This window comes from Grampus griseus (assembly GCF_964374135.1).
Source record: "Grampus griseus genome assembly, chromosome: 6".
Classification (NCBI taxonomy): Eukaryota; Metazoa; Chordata; class Mammalia; order Artiodactyla; family Delphinidae; genus Grampus; species Grampus griseus.
This window is the reverse complement of record NC_139000.1, coordinates 33,910,499-33,935,725: the sequence shown is the minus strand read 5'-3', so window position 1 is coordinate 33,935,725 and position 25,227 is coordinate 33,910,499. Positions and strand designations below refer to the sequence as shown.

The 25,227-nt window shown below is 37.4% G+C and overlaps 2 protein-coding genes across 7 annotated transcripts in view; one reads left to right on the top strand and one right to left on the bottom strand.

Annotated features, from left to right (window-relative positions):
* Positions 1-17,044, top strand: part of NCBP1 (nuclear cap binding protein subunit 1) — a 46,358-nt gene extending 29,314 nt beyond the window's left edge. For all 4 annotated transcript variants that reach the window (XM_082656239.1, XM_082656240.1, XM_082656241.1 and 1 more), the window contains 11 exons: positions 984-1,046; positions 1,291-1,365; positions 3,510-3,613; positions 5,818-5,940; positions 6,909-7,011; positions 8,153-8,246; positions 8,967-9,070; positions 11,006-11,120; positions 12,506-12,634; positions 13,221-13,334; positions 14,739-17,044. In XM_082656239.1, the coding sequence (XP_082512365.1) occupies positions 984-1,046; positions 1,291-1,365; positions 3,510-3,613; positions 5,818-5,940; positions 6,909-7,011; positions 8,153-8,246; positions 8,967-9,070; positions 11,006-11,120; positions 12,506-12,634; positions 13,221-13,334; positions 14,739-14,852 (1,138 nt within the window). In that variant the 3' untranslated portion in view covers positions 14,853-17,044. The remainder of the gene's footprint in view (positions 1-983; positions 1,047-1,290; positions 1,366-3,509; positions 3,614-5,817; positions 5,941-6,908; positions 7,012-8,152; positions 8,247-8,966; positions 9,071-11,005; positions 11,121-12,505; positions 12,635-13,220; positions 13,335-14,738) is intronic.
* Positions 17,045-17,048: 4 nt separating this feature from the next.
* XPA (XPA, DNA damage recognition and repair factor) overlaps positions 17,049-25,227 on the bottom strand; it is a 35,856-nt gene continuing 27,677 nt past the window's right edge. The window contains exons 6-7 of one of the 3 annotated variants that reach the window (XM_082656244.1): positions 18,449-18,603; positions 17,049-17,286 (exon numbers count right to left, since the gene is read on the bottom strand). In XM_082656244.1, coding sequence (XP_082512370.1) covers positions 18,455-18,603 — 149 coding nt within the window. In that variant the 3' untranslated portion in view covers positions 17,049-17,286; positions 18,449-18,454. Of the gene's footprint in view, positions 17,287-17,334; positions 18,604-24,055; positions 24,299-25,227 lie in introns of those variants that run through there. The other 2 variants (XR_014296858.1, XM_082656243.1) reach the window with 2 other exon arrangements.

The window sequence follows — 25,227 nt, the reverse complement described above, 5'->3', positions numbered from 1 at the left end:
CTGCTTCTAAAATAATTAGCTACTATGTAACTACAGCTCCAAGACTCAGTTTATACAAAAGGCCATATTGGATTTTTATAGCTGTGGTAATTTCATGCCTGTTGTCATCTTCTGGGTGAGGTCTATTATGTACTACCTTTATTAGCTGGTGTTCTCTCTTCTGTCAGTTTTCCAAAGTAGATCAGGACAGATATTGAACATTTCCATGATCTGTCATGTCTGCTGTTCAAATGCGATATTTGAAAATTATCAGTAAAGGCTATCCTGTGTTGTTGACCTATTATCTTGAGTAATTGTAATGACTGAAATTATAGATACATGAGGGATGTGCTTTAAGAAGGTGTCTGCTGAGGTTTTTTTCCCAGTCTAATTAATAAACCATCAGTTGTGCTGGGCATCCCTATTATGCCATTCATTCAGCAAGTGTTCATTGGGCTCTTAAAAATTTCACAGTGTTATACAGTCTACTAAGGTGATCCCTATCTAGTCAGAGAGATCAGATGTGTTTTTAAGAGAAAAGGGGGCTTTGATGGTATATTTTGTTTGTGGTGAAAGGGTGTGGTATGATGATGAGAGACTACTTTGGCTCGTCCGTTTATAAAACGTTTTTAATCTTTTTTATTTTTGCACCTCACACCTCTGTTTCGTTGTCAGTTAAATGGGGAAAATAATACATTCCTCAGAAGTTATTGTGAGAATTAAATTATATAAACATATATAAGGTACTTGATATAAAACAGGCACTTGAATCATATCAATTATTCACTTAAAAAGGATAGCACTGTTAGGAGTGAGATGGGGGACTGTTACTTTTTGAAGTAGAAGGTGAGTTACAGGATTTGCACAGAAAAGGGTAACTGGTAGGAGAAAATACAGCTGTAGGTAGGGGGAAATCGGGTTTTGTCTGAAGGATTATGTAAGTTCCTGTTATAAATTGCAACCATTCATCCTTTTCTGTCCCCCCACCCCACTTCTCTGTATAGGTTTATTAATTGGTTTTCCCATCATCTAAGTAACTTCCAGTTCCGTTGGAGCTGGGAAGATTGGTAAGCAGTGTTATGTATATTATATCTTTCTTCTCTCTACAGTCTGCCATTTTTTTAAAAAAGTTAATATTTAAAACTATAATATAAAAGCAATCTTCTTCACAGTCTGAAAGATTTAGGGTTTTTTTTTGTATGTATATAAATGTAATAATTTAGGTAGAAGGGAACTATTTGTAGCTAAGTACAAGTTAGGTATAGCTGCAGATCATGTGTAAGAACTTACAAAACTATATTTCCTCATTAGGTCAGATTGTCTTACTCAAGATCCAGAAAGTCCCAAACCAAAGTTTGTAAGAGAGGTTCTAGAAAAATGTATGAGGTAAGTTCTTTGTGTTTTCTCCTTGGCTTAGGTCTTCTAATTTCTGTGGGGGTATTTTTCCCTTCTCTGCATTTGTGATGTATGTCTAGAATATTATTTTTAAAATCCAAGTACCTACCTCTCTTCCCTTTCAGTTTGTAATCAAGATTTAGGCTGAAAAACTTGGGCAACCATGCCATCTGGATTCTATGTGAATTAAGCCAATAAGGTTTTTTTGTCAAATAGACTTTGAAATAATTTCAGATTTCAGGAAAATTGCCAAAATAGAGCTCTGTATAGTGTTCATCTAGATTCCCTAGTTAACATTTTACTACATTTGTTCTAATGTCCTAGTCCTTTTTCCCTCTCTGTGTATGTAATCTACCCTTTATATTGGTCTTTTTCTGAACCCTTTGAAAACAAGTTGCAGATATGATGTCCAAGCATCCTTTAATGGTCGGTTGTATATTTCCTCAAAACAAAAACACTCCCCTACATGACGAGCATACAGCTCTCCAAATCAGGAAATGAGCTCTGATACAGTAATACCACTATACGATCCACAGATGCTGCTGAAATTTTGCTAACCATCCCAACAATGTCTTTTCCCTTTCTGGTCCAGAATTCTTGGATAGAACGTGTGTAGCATTTAGTTGTCATTTTCTTCAATCTTTTTTTTTTTTTTTTTTTTTGGCAGTACGTGGGCCTCTCACTGTTGTGGCCTCTCCCATTGCGGAGCACAGGCTCCAGACACGCAGGCTCAGTGGCCATGGCTCACGGGCCCAGCCGCTCCGCGGCATATGGGATCTTCCCAGACCAGGGCACGAACCCACGTCCCCTGCATCGGCAGGCGGACTCTCAACCACTGCGCCACCAGGGAAGCCCTCTTCAGTCAATCTTGAACAGCTGTTATTCTTTATCTTTCATGTCCTTGTCAGTTTTAAAGAATGTAGGCCTTACTTTGTTGTGTTGCCTTGATGGCGCCCTCATGACTCAAGTCTTGCATTGTCCCACCACTAGAGATGTTAACCTTGATTACATGGCCATGTCAGGCTTCTCTAACTTAAATTCACCATTTTTTCCCTTTGTAGTTGATTAATATTTTGTGGGAAATACTCTGAGGTTACATCCTGTTCTTTATCAGACCTCCACTGACAACTTGTACTTTTATCTGTCACCACTGTGGTAATTGCCAAGTGATGATTCTCTTTGTCTATTATTTTTTCTACATTTATTAGTTGGCATTCTACTGTAAGAAAGAGCTTTCCTTTTTCACCCATTTATTAATTCCTGTGTTTATATATCAGTAGGGACTATTTCATTCAGTGGGTTCTAATTCATTACTGTCTTTATTAATTATGATGCTCAGATTGTCCCTGATTTGTCCATTGGGAGTCCCTTGTGGCTCCTGTGTCCATTTTTTTTTCTTCTTTAATGTCCCCCTCCATTCATTGAGCATTTCCTTATTTCTGGCACAAGATATTCCAGGCTTATCTTGTGTTTCCTTGCCCCTTTCCTGGAATCATCTATTTATTCAAGGAGTCCGAGTTTCTTTTAGTGGAGCATGGCACTTAGGAAGCAAGGTCTGGACACTTGATGTGCTTGTTACTATTGGGGTGTCATTGGTTCTAGGCCCTCTGGATGGACAAGGGTAGTGAATATATTTCTACACACACACACACATCTGTAACTATTTTTATATCCACTTAGATGTGTGTATCCCTCCAATTCCAACCAAACATCTCATTTTTTTCCTAGCCTTCCCCTTTGCCATGATTTGTAAATACCTTTGCAGGCATTAAGAAACCTGGTTCCCATTAGCCTCAATAAGTATTTATTTGCTGCAATATAACCCAACCAAGTCTCCCAACCATACAAACGGTTTCCTCTACCTCATCCCACCCCACCATCACCACCCCACATACCTGGCCTCCAGGCTTGTGGACCCAGTGGCCCACACCTAGTGCAAACCAGTAAGTTTTGAAGAAGGCCTGAGTTCTCGTGCTGGCCTAGACAACAGTTTAAAAGACTTGTCGTCCTCTTTTATTTCTTGGTTGTCAGCTGAGTCCGGGGTGTTGGAGATTGTGACCTTCTGGGTAAGTTGGATGTTACTGAAGAATGGAACTGATGAATGATATTTTCTGAGGCTCTTATTTGTATTGTAGGTTGTCTTACCATCAGCGTATATTAGATATTGTCCCTCCTACCTTCTCAGCTCTATGTCCTGCAAACCCAACCTGCATTTACAAGTATGGAGATGAAAGTAGCAGTAAGTAATAAAACAAATCCTGTTTTTAAAAGGTACTAATGCAAGTATTCTCTTAAGTCGGTTATCTAAGGTGGAGAAAGTGAACTTTTTCTCTTCTTGGGTTTATATTTTCTGTTTGAAAGGTGATTTCTCACTAACCTCTATTGTTTTATTTGCTATCATTTTGAAGGTTTATTATGATTTACTTAGTTATTACTGGCTTGTTACTTTTTTCTTTTAATATTGTTTATAATGTTATATCCATGACATTATTTTAAATGTTGCTAAGTATAGCAAGATGAATTTATAGCCAGAACTTAATAGAATGAAAATACGTTTGTCATGGCAATGGAGATTACTCGAACTGATTAATATCTGGTAACAGTTCAGGTGCACATAGACTGTATTTTGACCAGCAGTATGCCGCTAGAAGTAAATTCTTGAACATGCTTTTCTTACTTTTTGGTCACATCATTTCTGAGGTTGCACTATAAATCGAGGGGGGGGCTATATAATTTGATATGCCATTTTGTGCTTTACACTTAATGAAGGTAAGGTTGTACATTGGTGAGCACTGGTAGAGTTAGGTGTGGAGTTTCCAAGTTAGTCTTTTCACATGGCACTGAACACAGCTCCTCCATGAGCCTTCCAGTTCGTGTTGTGTAGCAGTTCTTTGCATCTTGAAACTCACTCCTCTCCCTTGCCTTCTCATATTGTACCCCTGGTTCTCCACCTGCACCTCAGACTACACCTGTTTTCCTTGAAATAAACTCAGTTGGTTCCAATGCTAAGTACATTTCCTATGTTACAATGTCACGTATTCCTTAAAACAACTCTGAGAAATAGGTATGTTTATTTTACAAATTTTACAATGAGGAAATGGCTTCAAAGAGCCAGAGTGAGATTGCTTTGAGTGGTAAAGCCCAGAGTCAGATACTGAGCAGCCCTGCTCTTGACCACTGTCTTTTCCTGAAAAAGCAAAGCTTGATGTGGTACTTGTAAGTGCCAAGTTTTGATTTCTGCTTTGTACTGGCTCAGAGAACCATAAGGTACAGTCTTTGATATCAAAGAGTTCAGACTTTTGTTGAACACTGAGCTTTCTTTTTTTCCATAGAAATAGCCTAACACTTAAGGCCCTCTTGTCATTCCTACTTTATGATTTGTCAGTTCTTCTCAAACTAACCTCCACTCCAGCCAGGCCCACTTCCTTTTTTATTTCTTCTATGCTTTCTTGCGTTTGCCTTTGTGCCATTATCCCATTCTAGAAAGCCCTTTCTCTTCTGATTCCTGTTCTCTTTCCAGGGTCTAGCCCAAGCTCCAGTCTTTTAAATATTTTTTAACGCAAGCCAGTTTTGTGTTGCTCTCTGGCTACTTCTTATGTGAACATCTTGGTTTTCCACCTAGAATGTAGACATCACAGTGGCAGAGGATTCTGTTTTTCTTCACGTATTTTCTCTCCCACTTTCAAGAAAAGCACACAGCACATGTGACCTGTTGTAATTGACTTTATTCATTCCAAGTGCTTAGTAACTCATATTCTACGTCAGAATTTTTTGTTACCTCTTTGTCTACCTTACATTAAAAGTAGTTGTTCTGGTGACGCCATACAGTATATCAGTATGTACTAGTACAATATAATACACTAAGGACTCAACAGGTATTAACCACCAGTAAACATGTGGAGTCAAAGCACATGAGCATCTGGCTTACACATATTCAAGTGTGTGGACTCAGCAGAAGAGAAAAGCAAAAAATCTGTCTTAAGTTGGCAGCCTTCACGTTGTTCAAACCCAAATTTAGTTTCCACTGTCTTAGGGAAAGGGAGGAGGAAGGGTACATTGACCAAAATCAAAGAGAATACATTGATTCTCAGCTTACAGAGGCCTAGGGATTTGAGGACTGTCAAAGGACAGCTGCAGCTGTGTCCCCTCACCCTCATCCCTGAGGAAGATCAGTACCCCTCATACTCTGAATTTCAGTTAGCTCCGTGTTAAGGAAGTATCGGGGCAAGAATTACCTCTTATGCTTTATTTTAGGTGAAAAAACCATTGCCCTATTAAATGAAACTTTCACATGTGGTTATCTTTATACAGAATATTGATCTTAGGAGAAAGAGTACTCTATTTTAAAAGAAAATAATTTTTTTTTAAGGTTTCTCAGTTATTTAACTAATTGCAACAATAGTCTTAAAACCTGGTCTACTCTCCTCCCCATTCTGTGCTTAGACTCTCTTCCTGGACATTCGGTTGCCCTCTGTTTAGCTGTTGCCTTTAAAAGTAAAGCAACCAATGATGAAATCTTCAGCATTCTGAAAGATGTACCAAATCCTAACCAGGATGACGATGATGGTAAGGGAATTAAATATTTCTTGAATGGAACTCTGTATGGGCCATGTTAAAAGTATAAACATAATTTTCTTAAATCTCATGGGATACTCATAAAGCAATATATTTGTTTGGCCTGTCCAGCCTGACCATTGTTCCCAGAACCCAGCTATCTTCTCCCTTAAACATTCCCTCTTTTCACTTTAGAGAGTTTCCTGCCCAGAAAGACTTGGTATATTATAAAGTTGGATTTTCTCTCCAAATTAAACTATAAGTTTATCATCAACAGATAAGACAAAAAGAATGAGAGGGACTTGCTTTATGTCGTATTAAAACATCTTGAAAATTACAATAACTAAAACAAAAAAATCAGTAAAAGAGATGAAAAGTCTACTGGGACAACTAGGTTAACCATTTGTTGGGGGGCAGATTTTGTTGTTAGATGTGTTACATAATGACGTGCACAGAAAAATGACACAGTCAAAACATTAATGGTGTTTGGGTTATTTATTATTGGGATTTTGTTTGTTTAGATTTTTTTAAGAAACTTGTATTATGATGTTAGAGAAAATGTATTTAGAAAGTATAATTCAAAATGTTAAATTTAGACATTCTCAAACAGGACATAGACCTAACTGTTAAGGGCTTACTGTATTTTTTTCTTTTACTATATTTATTATCTTGCCACCATGTAGAGAGATAAGAACAAGGAAATCTATGTGGTATTTGTAAAAAGAAATGGATCATATAGAAGAATTAGGGAAACAATCCCAAAAAATTAAGAATTAAGATTATGCTTAGTTTTATATTTTGAGTATTTGAAATCAGTGATAGTCTTTTATCATCTATTAGTACTCAAAGACATTTGCTTGAATGTCTCACTTGGTATTTGGATGTGAGTGTGCCATCTGTTTAGCGATTCAGGCAAGGGACCAAAAAATTGCTATACTTAAAACATTTTCCTAACTCTCTTACTGTGGGCTGTTTTTCAGATGAAGGATTCAGCTTTAACCCATTGAAAATAGAGGTCTTTGTACAGACTCTGCTACACTTAGCAGCCAAGTCATTCAGCCACTCCTTCAGTGCTCTTGCAAAGTAAGTACAACAAGAACACACATGCTGTCTTGAGGGTTCAGGACTTTGTTTGGTGAACACCAATGGCATCCTGATTTTTACCTAAAATTATTGACTGTGAAGATCTTAATAACAGTATTATCATATAATTTGATACAATGGGTTTTGGTTTGTGGTAGCTAAAATCCCCATCCTATGGCTCCTGTCAGTCTGTTAGCACAGTTTGCATGTATATATATTCAATAGAATGTACATTTTTTCATATAAACCTTTAGAGAAACAAGTGAAAAACCTGAGTCCATAGGACAGTCATATATACAGTCAAGAAGTTGCCACCTTGGGACTTCCCTGATGGCACAGTGGTTAAGAATCCACCTACCAATGCAGGAGATGCAGGTTCGATCCCTGGTCTGGGAAGATCCCACATGCCACAGAGCAACTAAGCCCATGTGCCACAACTACTGAGCCTGCAAGCCACAGCTACTGAGCCCACATGCCTAGAGCCCATGTTCCACAACAAGAGAAGCCACCACAATGAGAAGCCCACTCGCTACAACTAGAGAAAGCACACACACAGCAACACAGCCATCCATCCATCCATACATCAATCAATAAATAAATTTATTTATTTTAAAAAAAAAGTTGCCACCTTGTCTAAGCATCTTCCTAAAAAAAGGTTAGCAGAATTGAGAGCCAGCTACATTTTTAGGAGCCACCCAAAGGTTGGCATCTAAAGACAGAACTTTCTAACTCGTCCTACAGTTCCAAATGAAGAAAGAACATACAGATATTCCTTCAGTTGAGCAGAGAAACTAGACTCCTCACCCCATCTCAACTTCCAAGTCTGTATATGACTTGCAGGATTCTCACAGAAGGCACAGTCAGAATACTGCACCTGTGTTAGTTCCTTAGCCCTCATCTATTCTTAGATACACAGTAAACTATAGTCCTAGGCTAATGATAGTATAATTTTCCTAAGATTTTATGACAAATTCCATACAAACTGAAATCCTAATCATACCTTTTATATCCTTAATGGTTAACGTTTGGTTATTTTGCATTTATATATTGCGCTGTAAACTGAGTAGCACTGTAAAGGCTTTGAAAATATTAAAATGTTTAATAAGTTTGTATGTGGTGTTTTTCCCCCCACTGTCAAAAGGTTTCATGAAGTCTTCAAAACCCTAGCTGAAAGTGATGAAGGAAAATTACATGTTCTAAGAGTCATGTTTGAGGTCTGGCGGAACCATCCACAGGTAAAAACTATTTAAGACATATTGAGGTGCTGATTGTACAGGTATAAAAATAAGGCAGTTAATACCATCGTTTTAGTTTGCAGAACATGAAATTTGACTCTTGCCTATAGAACAGTTTTTAAATCTGTAATTTTAGTGCTATGAAAAAGTAATGATGTTTGAGTTATTCTTTAAAGAGCAATTGTTATGATTTGGTTTGGTATTGTAATATCTCAGCTCATTTTAAGTACTTAATAAGAATGCTTATTTCTTGGAAGGTTCTCCAGTTGGGTAGGAAAGAATAATCTAGTCTAGCCAGTTTCTAAAAAACAAGCTCCAGATTTGTCAAATCTCGATACACTATTATCATACCATGTATTATAAAGAGGCATTAAAATAAATTTCAGAGTTATATTAAGACTTTTGTGATAAAACTACCTTGTATTTCTAAATTTTAAGATTCGATGGAAATTATATATTTTGTATATATCATCTAAAATTTAAAGAAACATTGTTAAGTGTTAATATTCAGAGTTTTTCTTTTTGCTCAATCTTTGTGTTCTTGTATTCTTACAATAAGTACCAGAGCCAAGCAGAAGGCAAAATAAATCTTAAGACCTAATGGTTAAATTGTTCAGTTCCATAGCCACTGAAAATGAACTTCAGTTTTGCAGCAGGGGGATTATCGTGGCCTACATATAAGTGTGATTTACCCTAATAATTTATTTTCTCTGATTGTAGATGATTGCTGTACTAGTAGATAAGATGATTCGTACACAGATTGTTGACTGTGCTGCAGTAGCAAATTGGATCTTCTCTTCAGAACTATCTCGTGACTTTACTAGGTAATACGGATTATTTTACAAAGTTCCTGTTCTCTAAGAATTAGTTTATGTGTGGTCCCTTATACATGAGCTCCAAATTCTGGTCCAAACCAGGTTGATATTAATATAATGGCCCAATCTGGTAGGATTGGACTTGGCAAAGATTCTTGCACAATGGAAATCCACACAGCCAGTCCGGCTGCAGTGTCTCTTAGGGATATACGTAAGTTGAATTAGGACTCAGCCAATCAGGAGAAATGCTTATAAATGATCCAGACTATTGGGAGGGAAGATCAGGCTGTATGGCAGGGTCTCAACTAGACAATGGGACATGGGCAGGAGTTCCAGCTCCACTGGGGACCTGAAATGCACCCCCGGAACTGGTAGAAATCACAGTCCGTCATAGATTACACATCATGGAGGGACTGAGGAAAGCCTGGTGGGCACCTGAATGCCTCTGGGGAAGGGAGGTCTCACCTGTCATAAAAGTCCTTGATTTAATACACAGAAGATTCATTCTAGACTCATTCCTCCTAAAGGAAAGAGGCTTTTCATTAAGTTTGGTTCTTATACATGATGTTGAGTCCATAGGCTTTGTAACTGATCAGGACTGGGACAGCAAGAGCTGACACAAAACAGGAAACAAAGGAAAATTACTTGCAAAGACATAAATATCCATCACAACCTTTATCCTGTTCATTGTATGTTATTGGCAGAGGACACTAGTCTGAGATAAACTGAATCCTTAGGGTGAAAGAATGTGGTCTGAGGTTATCATACCAGCCAAGTAGGTACTCACAAATGAAGGCAACGTCAGACCATTCTCAGATTTGCAAAATCTCAGAAAACTGACAACTCAAGTAGGTGTTAGCCATTATCCTGAATGATTTACATCTGCAACTCTAACTCTGCAAAGCCTTCCCTGACCACCCCTTCCAGAGTTAAAGTACTGTGCTCTTTTATCCTATCTGCTAACATTCTAGACCTTGAGTTTTATGAAATGATTGGTTTATTATCTTCCACTTCAACTGTCATTGTCCAGATCAAAATCTGTAGAAAGAAGTACTCTTCTGTGCTGTATATCCTGGGGTTAGGAGACCAAATGTATAGACATACAAGCAGTTAAGAAGCTACTTAAAAAGCACATGCATATTTATGCAACAAACATTTAAAGCACTTATAGGTGATCCTGGTATTTGAGCAAGTAGTTGACATAAATATCTCATTCTTAAAAGCCTAGCAGTCGATAGCTGTTATCAACTAATGAGATTCTTAAATGTGTCAAGAGAATTGGCTGAGTTTGTGCTAGTTAAATATCAACAGTATAAACCATGCAAATGAGCCTCAGATTGTTTCCATTTCAAGCTGCAATACTTAGTGTTTACATTTAGAAGAGAGAAAATGTATTTTTGTTCCTAACCTGTTTTTTCTGGTTTGCCATTTCATTGAATATATACACATACCTTCTATGTGTGTCTAGTAGGGGATGGAAATAAGAAAAATGACAAGGACCCAATATTGCCTTCCGGAAGCTCACCTGAGTAATGGGTGGAGCTAGATGTTTGCACAGTTGACAATACAAGAAAAATCATAATGTTGCTGGAGAGATATGCCTTATTCTGTCTGCCTAAAGAACAGAAGGCTAGGGCTTCCCTGGTGGCGCAGTGGTTGAGAGTCCGCCTGCCGATGCAGGGGACACGGGTTCGTGCCCCGGTCCGGGAAGATCCCACATGCCGTGGAGCGGCTGGGCCCATGAGCCATGGCCGCTGAGCCTGTGCTCCGCAACAGGGAGAGGCCACAACAGTAAGAGGCCCGCGTACCGCAAAAAAAAAAAAAAAAAAAAAAAACAGAAGGCTATATAAAACCTCAAGAATGAGTAGGTTATAAAAGTTGAGAGGTCTTATTTTCTATGAGTAGAGTTTAACATATAGTAATCAAATGCCTTATTACTTTAAGATTGTTTGTTTGGGAAATCTTGCACTCCACAATTCGTAAGATGAACAAACACGTTCTTAAGATCCAAAAGGAGCTAGAAGAGGCTAAAGAAAAACTCGCAAGGCAACATAAACGGGTAAGTCTTGTGTTGATTGTAAATGGTCAAAGAAAATATACCAGAAACTTTTGCGAATATTCATTACCTTGATGGGAACTTATTTTTTCGAGACCAAATCATGCAGAGCTGTTTGTAGAAGTGGAGGAAGGGACGGACCTGGGGTCTGCTGTTCTCTCGTTCTGCACGGTGAACCTGTTTAGGAAGCCACAAACCTCACTTCTCCATAGTTCACCATCTCTGGATCAGTTTCATGTTTGCCTTCCCAAAAAGGGAGGCGAAGGAAGGAGGACACTTGTGTTTCTATAAGAGTTTCTGATGCAAGAGGGGAAGAGGGAGAAGATTGTCTGTGTTCACCACTCCCCCGGTAAGGTTGGGGGTAGTGGGGGGGGGGTCACTCCCAGGCCTATAAGATACTTCTCATACTTCTCATATTAATAAGAAGTTAAGTATTTTAGCTATTTGGCAGAAACAGTGAGTTGGCTGTATCCTGTGATTTAGCAAACAGTGCTGGTATTGTTCATGACAGAATTTTCCAGTTATGCACATTTTATCAGAGTAGAGGGTAGAAGCAAGTTTAATGATTTATATGAACTAGAGCAGGTTCGAGTGCTAGTCTCCATCTAGACATTCATATATACCTGAGTGTATGTAAACACACAGATCTAAAATACTGTAAGGTAAATGGTATCATCCCCATTTTATACACGTACAAACACCAGAGACTTGACTTCACACCACTCTGGTCTCTAGATATGTGGTGTCCAATATGGTGACCACCAGCCACATGTAACTAGTTATAAGCTAATTAAATCTGAATACAATTTAAAAGTCAGTTCTTCAGTCACACCACGTTTCAAGTGCTCAGGTGTCATGCGTGGCTGGTGGCTATTGTGAGGGCAGCGCAGATCTACGGTGATGAAAGTGTTGTGATGAGAGGCTCCCAAGACCCTAACCCTGTATTTCCCCTAGGAGCAGCAGTTCAGTGTTCACAAACTCAGGATTCCCAGCAATTTCATAAAACAGACTATGGGGAATAACAAAAATCAGCTGTATATTTTCCTTGGAGCTCAAAGCTGTTTTCATTTTGAATGGAGGAAAAATGTGACACGTATTTCCTCCTTGAGTGGGCTGTCTTATAAAAGGCATAACTTACTTCTGCTTTATAGCAAATCTACCACGATCGCCCAAGTGCCACTGAATTTCCCTGGCCTAGATAAGAGGTACTCATAGGACTTGGGACATTTTGCCTGTATGTTTGGGACACTGGAGTACTTTTACTATAGAATACAAGTCTTCAAATAGCATTTGACCAGACATAATAAAAATCTTTAGATTTGCTTGATGTGATTTAATACACTGCAATCCTAAATGGTGTTTTCCCTTTGTTCCTTTGCATTCGGTAGCGAAGTGATGATGATGACAGAAGCAGTGACAGGAAAGATGGGGCTCTTGAGGAACAAATAGAAAGACTGCAGGAGAAAGTGGAATCTGCTCAGAGTGAACAAAAGAATCTCTTCCTTGTCATATTTCAGGTATCTTGGCTTGGGACACTGATATGTTCAAAGAAACAGTACATTTCTTTAGTTTTAAAAAATGTTTTTATCACAGAAGTAATACATATTCATTTATAAGATCTTAAATATATAAAAGTTTCTAAGGGAAAAATAAAAGTAATTCTGTTATTTACTTAATGAGCATTCTTGCATGAGCATTTCTCCTTGCTTTAAAAAAAATGGATACTACTGTTAAATACCTCTTTCATATTTAATTATTCCCAATTGTTGATCTATTTATTGATTGTTTTCCTTCCTGAAGATTTTTGTGTATACACTCCTGTTAACATTTCTGATTATGTCCTTAGAACAGGTTCTAAGAAAAATTACTAGCGTAAGTTAATCTAGACATTGAAGGTCTTCGGGTATTGCCGAAAACGATGTACTAACTCATTATCACTGCTTTTCTACACTGACAGTATTTATTGAATTATGAAAGTTATGAATACACACCACAAAGGGTGAAACAAGCAATACCTTTGAGGTCTCTTGGTCAAAAATTTGATTGTTTCCGAAGTATAAGAATTTTTTCTGACACCTCTGGAACTTTGTACCCCATTTCCAGCGTTTTATCATGATCTTGACTGAGCACTTGGTACGATGTGAAACTGACGGGACCAGTGTATTAACACCGTGGTATAAGAACTGTATAGAGAGGCTCCAGCAGATCTTCCTACAGGTTTGTGGAAAACTGATTATATAATAAACATCATTATTCCCAGCCACAGGGATTTTCCATTTCAAAAAGTCATCAAATCTGTCAGGAGGTTATGTAGTACCTGTAAGCCCCTTAGTGTCCATTTGTTCCTACTGCTGCTCATCACAATATTTAGGCTTAAATTGGCTCTGTATCATTCAGACTCCTAATTGCCATTCTCTTTGGAGAGCCTAGCTGTAATACAACATATAGAGAAAAAAATGCTAAGGGAAGAGTAATCAGATTTTAAGAATCTCTGTAAATTCAATGTGCAGATGATAACCTTGTTTCTGGAGGCGCTATTTAAGTTCTTTGAGGTCCTTATAGAAAGCAAAATGCAACACCTACTCTCTGCTAGATTTAAAGATCTGTAAGGAAAAAAAAAGAAAAGAAAAAAGATCTATAAGAGAGTGAAACTAATCCTTTGTATCTTCAGATACTAACACCCCAAATCCTCATTTGTTTGTTCTAGAAAAGTGATTAAAGCAGAAGGCATAAAAGGGGGGGGGGGGAGTGCTTTAAGGCTCCAAACAAAAATTTATTCTAGATTTTTTAGTTACTGTCAAATTAAAAAGCTTTAACAGCCCCTAGTTAGTCCTATAGGAATCTGAGTATATTAAAGTTTATATTTGTACACATAGAAGAAACTATTTTCTGACATTTTTTTTTCCCAGTTAGGCTCAACAAGTCACTGATTTTCAGTAAGACAGATGACCTCTTTATTTTTAAAAGATTTATTAAAAAAAATGAGGTTTTCCTATTTTGTGGAATACTTCACAGATCACTGGCTAATATCACTGGCTAATTCTCTTAATATTTTTTTCTTTTGCAAAGAGATACGTTAAAGCCCTAACCAAAAAAAGGAAATGATTCCAAATTTTTATGTTTCAGGGACCATGGTTAAAACCATGGTTACTTAGTAACAGTGCTATTCTTATTTGTAATGTATACCACCTCCCCCTCAACACCCCCTTTTTTTTTTTTAAATCTTCCTAGATCAGTCCCTGTCCTGACAGCTTTTAAAAAGTCATACTGTATTTTGTCCTGATTAGGGAAGAGACGCATCTGAACCTCATCTAGAATAGTAGCAAGTGCTGCTGCCACTGCCTTGAAGTAAATTGCATTTACACAGAAGCAGGCCAGAACTGGATTTTTTAAATTATTGAACATCGTTTTGTTTTGTTTTGGAACTCGTTTACTCCTACATTTTCTTAATGTTGAGGCTTTTCAGGGGCCTATTATTCCTACCAGCAAAACCACTTTTTTTTTTTCCTGTTCTTTCCCATCATTCCAGTGTGGATGGGCCTCTGAGGAAAATGTTCTGCAAGATTGCTTATGTGCGTTTTCTCCTGACCTAAACACTTATCCCCTTTTCTGTGTCCACAGCATCACCAAATAATCCAGCAGTACATGGTGACCCTGGAGAACCTGCTCTTCACTGCTGAATTAGACCCTCATATCCTGGCTGTGTTCCAGCAGTTCTGTGCCCTGCAGGCCTAAGGGTCATTTTTTTTTCCCCTCCTGTCAAGATTTTTTTAAGATCTCAAAATAATGTCTTATTTTTGATGGTTTGAATGCTTGCTTTCTTGTAGCATCCTTTCTTGAAGCAGAGGGGGAAGACAGGACAGTGAAGAATATGGTATTGATTACCTTTAACTGCCCCCTAAAAAGCAGATATTCCCTAATGACAATAATGTGACAATGGCCATAGGATGGATGTATTATATATGTGACAGATACAACTTTTCTCTGATATTTTTTCTCCTTAAGGCACAAAAGATAACTGATGTGAGGTATGTGCAACACTAGAGGTCAAGCTTACAAAGTAGTATACAGAACTGATGGGTTTATCATCGAGTAGCATAGCTTTTCACAGCTCATGTAACCTAACATGGCTGAAATAAAACTGAAAATATGGTTTTTAAACCTTGGTATTTCATGATTTATCATCTCAGTCTACTTTAAAATTAGTGGTTTCTTACTAAAAGTGAGGTTTCTTACCTCCATCTGAAATTTTCTCTTCAAAGTATTTTTCATTACTGTAGCATTTTAAGACACTACTGTTATTAAAAGATGTTACTAGAGTAGAAGTTCCCAAATTCATCTGAACATAAATCACCTGGGGCTCTTCTAAAGTTTTTTTTTTTTTTTAATTAAACCACACTCTCTGGGGGTGGAACACAGACATTGGTAGTTCTTAAAGCTCCCGGGTAATTCCAATGTGCAGATAAGTTTTGAACTATCATCATCTTAGAACATCTGGTCATTTCCTCAAATCTGAGACATCTGTCAGGTCATACAGTGAATTACATGCTAAAGTGGGATTTAGAAGTAGCTAGATTGGCTAAAACTATACTTGGCATTAGATGTAGGTTTGGATTTTCTATGGAGTCTGGGTGGGCCAAGTAATTACTAATTCCAGAGCCTGTTTCCTATATGGTGTTGAGGCTTAATTACGATGGTAAAAGTACACTGTTAATTAAATAACACACAAGGGATTATCTGACATTCCAAATCCTAGCATTTTTAGACTTTTTTCATTAAATCTTCAGAAAAATTTACCAGTAATCTCACAACTGTAAGTATCTTTGTGCATTTGTACAATCTTTTTTTTAGCTTAGTACATCATAAGTTTATGATGCATTAGGTATTTTCCATATTAATATATGGGGTCTCTTTGGTTTATCATAACATTTAGTGGCTACAGAATATAGTCTACTCAATAGATGGAAATTACTAGGATTTTTAAATACCATACCATTTAACAAATAGTCACAGGATTAAGGTTGCATGGCAAGTTACTGGCAGAAAGGGAACTAAAACCCAGGTTCTTTGCTAAATGTTCTTTTGTTTACACTGTTCCTCCTTCCCACAAACTACATAATTAGAAAAAGCTCCTATCCTCAAGAAGCTAAAGGATAACCATTTAAGGCTTTGGTTAACTTTGATCCTAAACTGCTTTGTAATCGTTTCATAATGTATTGCAAAGTTTGGCTAGTTATACTTACTTGATCCAAATCCTAGAGGAATTTCTAGGTTTTCACCTCCTTTCTCTTGGACCGTCTCTTCATGTGTAATGGTTGCTTTTAACAGTTGCTCACTGATGTAACCCTGCTCTGACCCAGTCTGGCAGCTAGGTATATGAAAAAACTGAAACAGAGACTGAGTTTTGAAGAAATAAAGGTACAAGAGCAAACATTCCACAGTTGCTCTCCCCACTAATGAAGCTCACACAGACAAAAGAATGGCATGTCACTGTAACTGTACGTCGTACCTTGCAATAAATCAATATTCTATTAAACTGTGCTGATGCCATTTAACATGCTTTTGTCAAAGTGAACATATACTTTTCCTTAACTCTCAATCTCCCAGGAATTATTCAGAAAGCAGTTCATATGAAGTTTGTTTGCTTTTTCTGGAAAGTATTTAGCAGTGATTTGTATTAACTTACTAATCTACAATTATACCTGAAAATGAAAGATGAGGACAGAACTTGGCAACCAAAAGCAGATCTGGCTGTCAATGTTAACTGGATACCAGGATTGTCCTAAATTGATGAAGGTGAAGAGTGACTAGAAGCCCACCTCAACTGGACAAGTCTATTAACTACACTGGTCCTGATGATATGATGTGCTCATTAACAACTGGCTGTTACGTGCCAGATGCTATAGATTCACCGTATTTAATCGTCATGAGAGTCCTTACATTATTATACCCATCTGATAGATAAAAACAGGCCCACGGAGTAACTTACCCAAGGTCCACAGGTAGTAAGTGGAATCTGAAACTATGTCCATGTGGTGGTTTTAGGGCTTCTTGTCTCCCAGTAGTAATGCTGTTGTCAGCAGCCTGAACCCCTAGTTACTTGCTGGGAAGGTTTTTTTTTTTTCCCCAAGAAGTTCTTGCCGCCCATTTGGAATCACTTTTTAGTGAGCTGTAATATTCAGCATAACACATTAAAAAAAATCAACACTCGATAAATATGTTAAACATTTCTGTATTGAATACTTATATAGAGAACAATTAGTAATTATAGTCTCAAGTCTTTGGATTTGACTTGTTTTGACTTTTGCCCTTCTTCAAGCATAATCTCCAAGAGCTGATCTAGAGAGAGAAATGAAAATGTACAAAAACTTCCTATTTATTTGTAGCAGTAGGATAAAAAGTCCTGTCAAAGAACTTGAAAATATCTAGTTTATCATAACTTGTATTTGTTTTTATCAGGAAAAGAATGCATAGACCCTGTAATCAAGCACTCGGGATCAAATGCTCTTACTAGATATAACTACCTTGTAATCCTTTTGACAAGATAGAGGAATATTTGACTACCTAAACTTGATCAAGATGTCTGGGGTGATGTCAGGTTGTAGGTTACCCCTCCTTTAGAAGTGTTAAAACAAGCACAGCAAGCTGTCTTCCCTCCCAGGATTAAATGAGAATACCTGTAAGGCACTTAGCATAGTGTCTGCATGGCAGGTGGTAAATGCTCAGTAAATGTTAACAAGTTATGATAAACTTATCACTACCTTTGATCAACAAACAATATAGCTGTTTTTCCATTTTAATCCAAATTTGAAAAGGGCTATCTGGAAACTAATATTAAGATCTATAGTAGTAAACCCTAAGGGTACAGAAAACTTGTCCCAGCAATAGCTCCCTGCTCCCTGACTTGCAGACAGTAGTAGTCTAGAAGACCTGGCCCAGCCTCTGGGGTGCAGTGGTCTACCACCATCCCTGCTGTTTCTTGGGATAAGAATCCAGTTCAGCCAGTTTTTGCCTTTACTACTAAAAGCTCTTCCTCCTACCCCAATCTAGGGTTTGTCCTGGTTGCTTCTCAATTTTAGCTCTAACCTAACATTTTTGAACCTATCACTCAGCTCCCATCCCTATTGTAGAAAAAATGGTCACAGACCCAATATTTTGCCCACAACCAGACCTGCTGGACCTTAACTGAAACTTGTTCTTAAGCCATAACATACATAATTATTTAAGCATTATTTATACAAGTGTTTCATTCATCTATGAAGACTTTACGTTTTGATGAATTTTGAACAAGACCAATCTAAATTTCCACACTATAAAACATATCACTTAACTAAAAATCACATTTTCTCGTATGTCAGTTCATGGCCACACACAGTACAAGTCTTCCGGTACATGTCATCCTCTAGGTTTTCTTCTGGTCCATACTCATGTTGATGAGCAACTGTCTCCTTTTTCCATAGACTGCTTCTTACTGCTCGCCGTAATTCTAAGAGAAAAAAGCCAGTTTTTCAGTGGTGCTATTTCAGCTGTGTGTGTTTAAACCAAATGTGGTTTACACCTTAATTTTATAACAAATCAAAACTGCTGATACAGATTTGGCAAGCTTACTTATCTCACTCACTGGTTTGGCCTGTGAAATCATTCATGTGATTGTTGGAGTTAGTGTGAAACAGGAGATTCAGAATTGAGGTATATGGACTAGAGGGACCGCAAAAAACTAGATTCAGAAGACAAGCGAAAGAACAGGGTTTGTTCGAGCAGCTGGCTACAGAAAACAAGATGCCACAGCAGGAAAGGGCAATCAGCTGGGATGACTGAGGATAAAGAGCATTTTAAATTCCTTGTAAGTCAGGAGCTACTTCTCTAAGAGGCAAGTCAAACTTTGCTTGCAAGAAAACTAGAAAGCCAAGAACTCCGCCACTAGTTCATGGCTGATGTTAGAAAAGCTGCTCATGCAACTGACCTTATGTCTATTATTATTTATCCTATAAAATGAGAGCAATAGTTTAGGACATAAATTGCTAGTAATCATGCAAAGTACAACATAAATAAAAGAATCACTGACTATTAAGACCCGGAAAGAACCATGGAGTTATTTTACTTCATTTTACTTTGCAGGTAAGGAAATTGAGCAAAGTTAGCATGGGAACCCAGGTCATTTATTCCAGTGTTTAGAACTTTTCTCGCTAAACACGTTAAGATGTCATTTTCACAAAGAAAAGTTACGTTGGATGCTCTGAAAAGCGACTAGGACATTATAAAGTTCACACTGCATGTTACCTGAAGAAACCAAATGCTTTGTGTTAATCAGAAATTAACAAGCTAATAACATCTCAGTTTCTAGTTTAATGAATAAAAAGCAACATGAGTTGTTTTCATTTTTCTATTCTGACCAATGGTCCATCAAGCCCTGCACTTTTGATAGCAGCACTACCTAAGGGAGGGTATGATCATTATCTTCTATAATCTCAACCTTAAAAATCAAAGTACACCAAGTAATCACACAACATTTTGTTTAATCCATTTTACTATGATAAGTACTATCAAAATAATACTTGAATCTTTGTATTTTCAGCCTTTATTTGTACCATGAGGATAAGCAAGCAAATAGGGCTATGTATCAGGCACTGTTCTAAACACTTTATTTATAAACATTTAATCCTCACAACACTTTGCAATAAGTACAACTATCAACCCAGTTTTACAGATGAGAAAACTAAGGCTCAGAGAAGTTACATAAGTTGTGCCTAAGATCAGGCAGAGGCACAGTCTAGCTCAGGCCATGTTCTTAACCACTAAGCTGTGATGCCTTTTCATACACCTCCAACATGAAAAGCACTTTATCTGAGACATTTTCAAGCTTCAATGTATATACCTCTAGACAGTTTCCAAAGTAGGGAGAAAATCATGTTCATCCAAACTCTAACCTTTATTCCTATATCCTCTCATATTCTGAAGAACCCTAGTTTTTCTAAACATATCTGGAATGCCCTTTATCCTTTTATTTTTCTACCTTGGGATATTTTTAAAATAAAAAATAAATGATATGCTGACCAGAACTGCACAGATGCCTCATGGTTTCAGATAATGACAGGAAGATGTCTCCTGTCCAAGTTCCAATACCTACTTTTCAACTTTGCTCTGATGTAAGGTATCCTGGCCACTTTCCCTTCACTACCCCACGAGGAAAATCTCTCAAAATCTGACTGCATCCCAGTCGCTAAGCTAACTGCCCAGTTTGTGCATTATGTGAACTTAGGAAGAGAGATAAGAAAATTTTCTTAACACTAAAAGAATACTTAACAAAAATCCAGCTTACTAGCCATAACTGTCACAACTGAACATAAGGTTTTATACTGACTTTATGGCTTTTCTTCCCATCCTTCAGCTAATCTATCAAGATCTATAATGACAATAAAGCCACATCTTTAGTATTTACTAGACATTCCTGGAAGAACTTGTGCTAGGAGGCACTAAAACAAAACAAAACAAAAGTGGTATATCTGTCATTTTCTTGCCCTTCTTTCCCCACACGACCGATCTAGTCTTAAAAGCCATGAGGTGGAGCAAGTGGGCATGGGGGTGGGGGGGAGCCCAAGATAGATAAGGAGGGTCTCCTAGAGAGGAGGCAGCAACAGTGAAGGGAAATTAGGTACATTCAGGGGCACTAATCAAATAACTATATATTATAACGGATAATGGAAATCAGGTTTCTCACTGTCAAAGAAGGAAATTACAAATAAGGAAAGGAAGAAAACCAGAATAAACCCTAAAATTTTGGATTAGAACTTGGTATAGTGTAAACTCAAGGATTTAATTATGTATTAGATATACACGTGTTTTAAGCTAGAAAGAAGTGGTCAAAGATTGATGAAGACATGTCAAAAGGACACAAGACCTAGCCTGAAGATACTCCTATGGGCCCAAATCTGAAACAATTTGAGCACCAAAATAATTGAGGACAGAAATGAACCAAAAGCCACTGAGAAGAATAGGAATTAATGAATCCATACCAGTAATAAACAAATGGGGGAATGATGCTATAGAATGTCGATTTCCAACTGGTTAAATGTGGAGTGAGCGCTGAAGGTAGAAAACAATTTTTGCAACCATCATCCTAAATACTGATTCAGGCAAGAACCATCCACGGATGAATGTTAAATTTAGGGTGAAGTGTTGAGGAGAAGCAGGACATTTACGTGGTCTTACAGGGGTTTTTTTGCTTATCAAAAATAAATATTAACATCACCATTGAGGGCCGATGGATATCACATGCCTCCAGATGTGATGCCCTAGAAAAGTCACTTCATTTATGTTCTATCCAACCTGAAATGAATAACCCGAATCTAACCACCAGGAAACATCAGAAAAACCTCAAATGAAAAACATATTACTGCAAAAAAGGTAGGCAGGGGAAGAGAAAAGACTTCTTCAAAAATGTCAGTGTCGTAAACGATAAAGGCTGTGGAAATATTCCAGAATAAAGTAGTTTAGGAAGACTTGGTACCTAAAGCCAATACCTGATCCTAGACTGGATTCTGTACTAGAATAAAAAAACTACACAGGACATGACTGGGTCAACTAACGGAATATGGATGACAGATTAGATAAAAATATCAGTAGTATACTTCTGTAAGAGAATATTCCTATTCTTAGGAAATATACACTGTAGTATTTAGGGGTAAAAAAAGGGTGGCAATGTACACAACCTACTCTTAAATGGCTCAGAAATAAACGTATGTGTAGAGAGAATGCAAATGACATAAAGTTGTTAATAGGTAAATCTGGGTGAAGAATCTGGGTGTCCCTTGTACCATTCTTATCCTTGCAATTTTATGTAAGTTTGAAATTATTTCCAAATAAAAACATTTTTAAAAGACAGTAGCTACATTGAAGGGCCTTCCAATGGCCAAATTTGGGCATCAAAATGAATAATCAGGAATGGACAGACTGTAACAGTTACTTGAGAATAAGAATCCATGAATCCAACTAGTACTAAAAAAAAGCTCTTCTTTCCAAAAGAAGCCAAATAGTAATTGTAGAAATAACAGAAAAAGAAAGTCACCATTTATATCCACCCTAATAATAACTGACTCAGGCAAGATTCAACCTGGGTGCTAAAACCACTGAGTGAAACTTAAGGAATGAGATGTTCACATAGTGTCAGTCACCCCATAGATTTCTTAGTAACTACAAAGGGGAAAGGGTACCTTTACAATGGAGAAATCTGGCAGACACTACCTTACCTAAGCGATACCATGTGTCTCCTGAGGTAACCGATCAGAATCTAATTGTGAGAAAACTGCTAATAAACCAAAGCGACTATGGATATGCATCATCCTTGACTGGCCCCCGGATCCAACAACTAAAAAGCTATAAAGGGACATTGGAACAACTGGGGAAAGACAAATAATATAGATTATATACTAGGTAAAAGCATTATATTAATGTTGTTTATTGAGTGTGACTATTTTTTGGTTAGCAGAAACATGTCCTTATTTATAGTAGATAAATGCTTAAGTATTAATAAGAATCACAATGTCTGCAAGTAACTCTTAAATGGTTCAGCAAAATATGTGTGTGTGAATGAGGGAGAAAAAAGCAAATGTGGCAAAATGTCAACATCTGGTGAAATAAAAAATTTGTTTAAATAAGGATTAGAAAGTTTTTCACATTACTTCATTTAAGCAACTTAAAACTTTGGAAAGTAGAGGTCAACTACCTACTGCTGAGAATGAGAAGAAAAGGTGGAAAGATCAGAGACTTTAGAAGAGTGAGAAAAGGTCTGCTAGGCCTTGGGAAAACTAAGGAAACCTTGGGAGTGGAGCGGGGACATACCAAGCAGCCCTGAAAGCCTAACCGAGGCTGGAGAACAGGACAGCAGTTACCGCGTTCCAACCTCCTGGCCCCACTGGCCTAGGATTTCACAACACAAAAAGCTGTAGACTACTTCTCTGGGAAGGTTATAGAACTGTTCGTGATAACCATCAGTCTTGCTACTGATTATCTTCAGGGACTGTTTCTATTTTTTACCCAAAGAAGTTTTCCCCTAAATCTTTGTTTCAATGAAAAATGTATTTTATATACCACTCTAAAACTTGTATTTTATCCAGCTTAATATCTTAATTTTACAAAAGAGGCAGCCTGTATTCAAAGAAGCCCAATGCTGTTTACCAGGTAAACTTATAAAAGAACTAGTGGAGAGAGACCAGATACTTGTAAATACCTGATGGGAGGGCAGGAAGTTTTGACATAGGGTGCCCACTGGTAACGAGAGGGAAAAAAAAATCACAAGGAAATAACATATGAAGCTTTGATCTTACTTTGTCCTCCAAAACTAAGGATAGGAAACTGTGTCCTTCAAACTTCCCTGAGAGAAGCCCAAAAATAGTCATAAATATAACCACAGGCCCAGAATGTAAAATGTTCACAAACTTAGAAGGAGCCTCCAAATGGGATTTTCTCACCCACCTCTTTTGGGGAAAAAAGTGCATACTAACAAACAATTAAGATTAATTGTTCTTTGTTTTTAGAAGGCTAACCTCTACCAGTATTAAGAGAAAGCTGAGTATAACTTTAAAGAAAAGCCTTACAGCCACCTTATCTGTGGAAAGGAGCCACACAAACCCAAAATGTTCTGTGTATTTGCATCAATTCAAAGTTCCCATCCAATATCCAGGCCAACACACACTGCCTTTTTTAAAATCTAGTTAAACTAAGCACAGTGATGCCATCCTTTCTACTTCTGCCTTCTTGGATCTAAGAGATTTGTAACAATTTGAACTTGCCGACAAGGAAATTCTTTGTCTTTCACCTTGTCTAAATTTATATATACACCTTACACTATCTATAATTTCCTTCTCTAGTAAGATCAATTCTTTCTCAAACTGATGAAGTAGAAGATCATATTCTAAAAACAGGTAAATGTAATCTCTTACCTTTCCATAAAGAAGTAAACTTTGTGTCAGCTTCTTTGTGGATCAAAATCAGAAGACCAAGAGAAACGAGGTTCCAATTTCTTTTGAACTAAAAAAACTTTTAGACTTGCTTTTATTCCTCTCTGTTCTGAGCCTTCTGAGCAAAGTGCATAGTAAGCTCCTTGTTTCTAATTGCTACAGTGTCTACTCCACTCTCAGCCCTTTGTGGCCTAGTCAGGAGGACAGGAACATATCCACCAACCTCTAAAGTAAATCAACAAGAAGAAGCCATAATTAAAGAAGGCATGGCACTGACCTCTGCACATTAAAGACCAGAAGACAATGGAGTAACGTTTATACAACTGAGAGAGAACTCAGGTTTTCGTATGCAAGAGAAACAGAAAAACATTCTTAGATTCGTAACAGGGTCTTAGAAAATAAACCATTCTTGTAACCACTTGGAAAATTTCCTCAAAAAACATGCTTCACCCAAACAAGAAATAAACTGAATTAAAGAAACCAGTCTTAAGAGGTCCAAGAAAAAATTTAGGGCAAATTCAAACTCTTCAAGGATGAGGAAAATCCACAGTAGTTTATCTGGTGGATAACAGCAGCAATTTAACATAGCGAGAAAAACAGCCAATTATGTTTGAGTTTATACTTCTTTAAAAAAAAACCCATGTGAACTGTGTAAATCTTAAAAGAAATGTTCTATTCATGCTAATATTTAAATAGATATGACTATCTTAATAGAATTGTTACAGAAAAAAGCATGAAAAAATTAAACAGATGCCATCATCTGTTATTGTTAGTCAAATTATAGAATTTAGTCCCCTTTAGATGACATCTTGACCAAACTACAGAAATATTATAGTATCTAATAAAACTACAGATAGACCCTCTTTTTAAAATATTTCATCACTTTGAAGGTATAAGTTTCTAATTCCTTTATCCATATATTATTATCTACAGCAAAATACCATCAGGAAAGTGGTTTGAGGAGGCAGCAGAAAGGGAAGAGCTGAGGTGATTCAGGGAGCTGGGGCTGACAAAAACTCTAGGCTGGTATGTGATTAGTCTATCAATGTGCCCTCCTCTTTCACACCCCTTAAGGTGCCTTCTGTTACCTGATCCCTCAAGGCTTTCCTTGAAGTTGGAAGAGAAGAAGGGTCGGGGTAAAACATGGAAGAGAT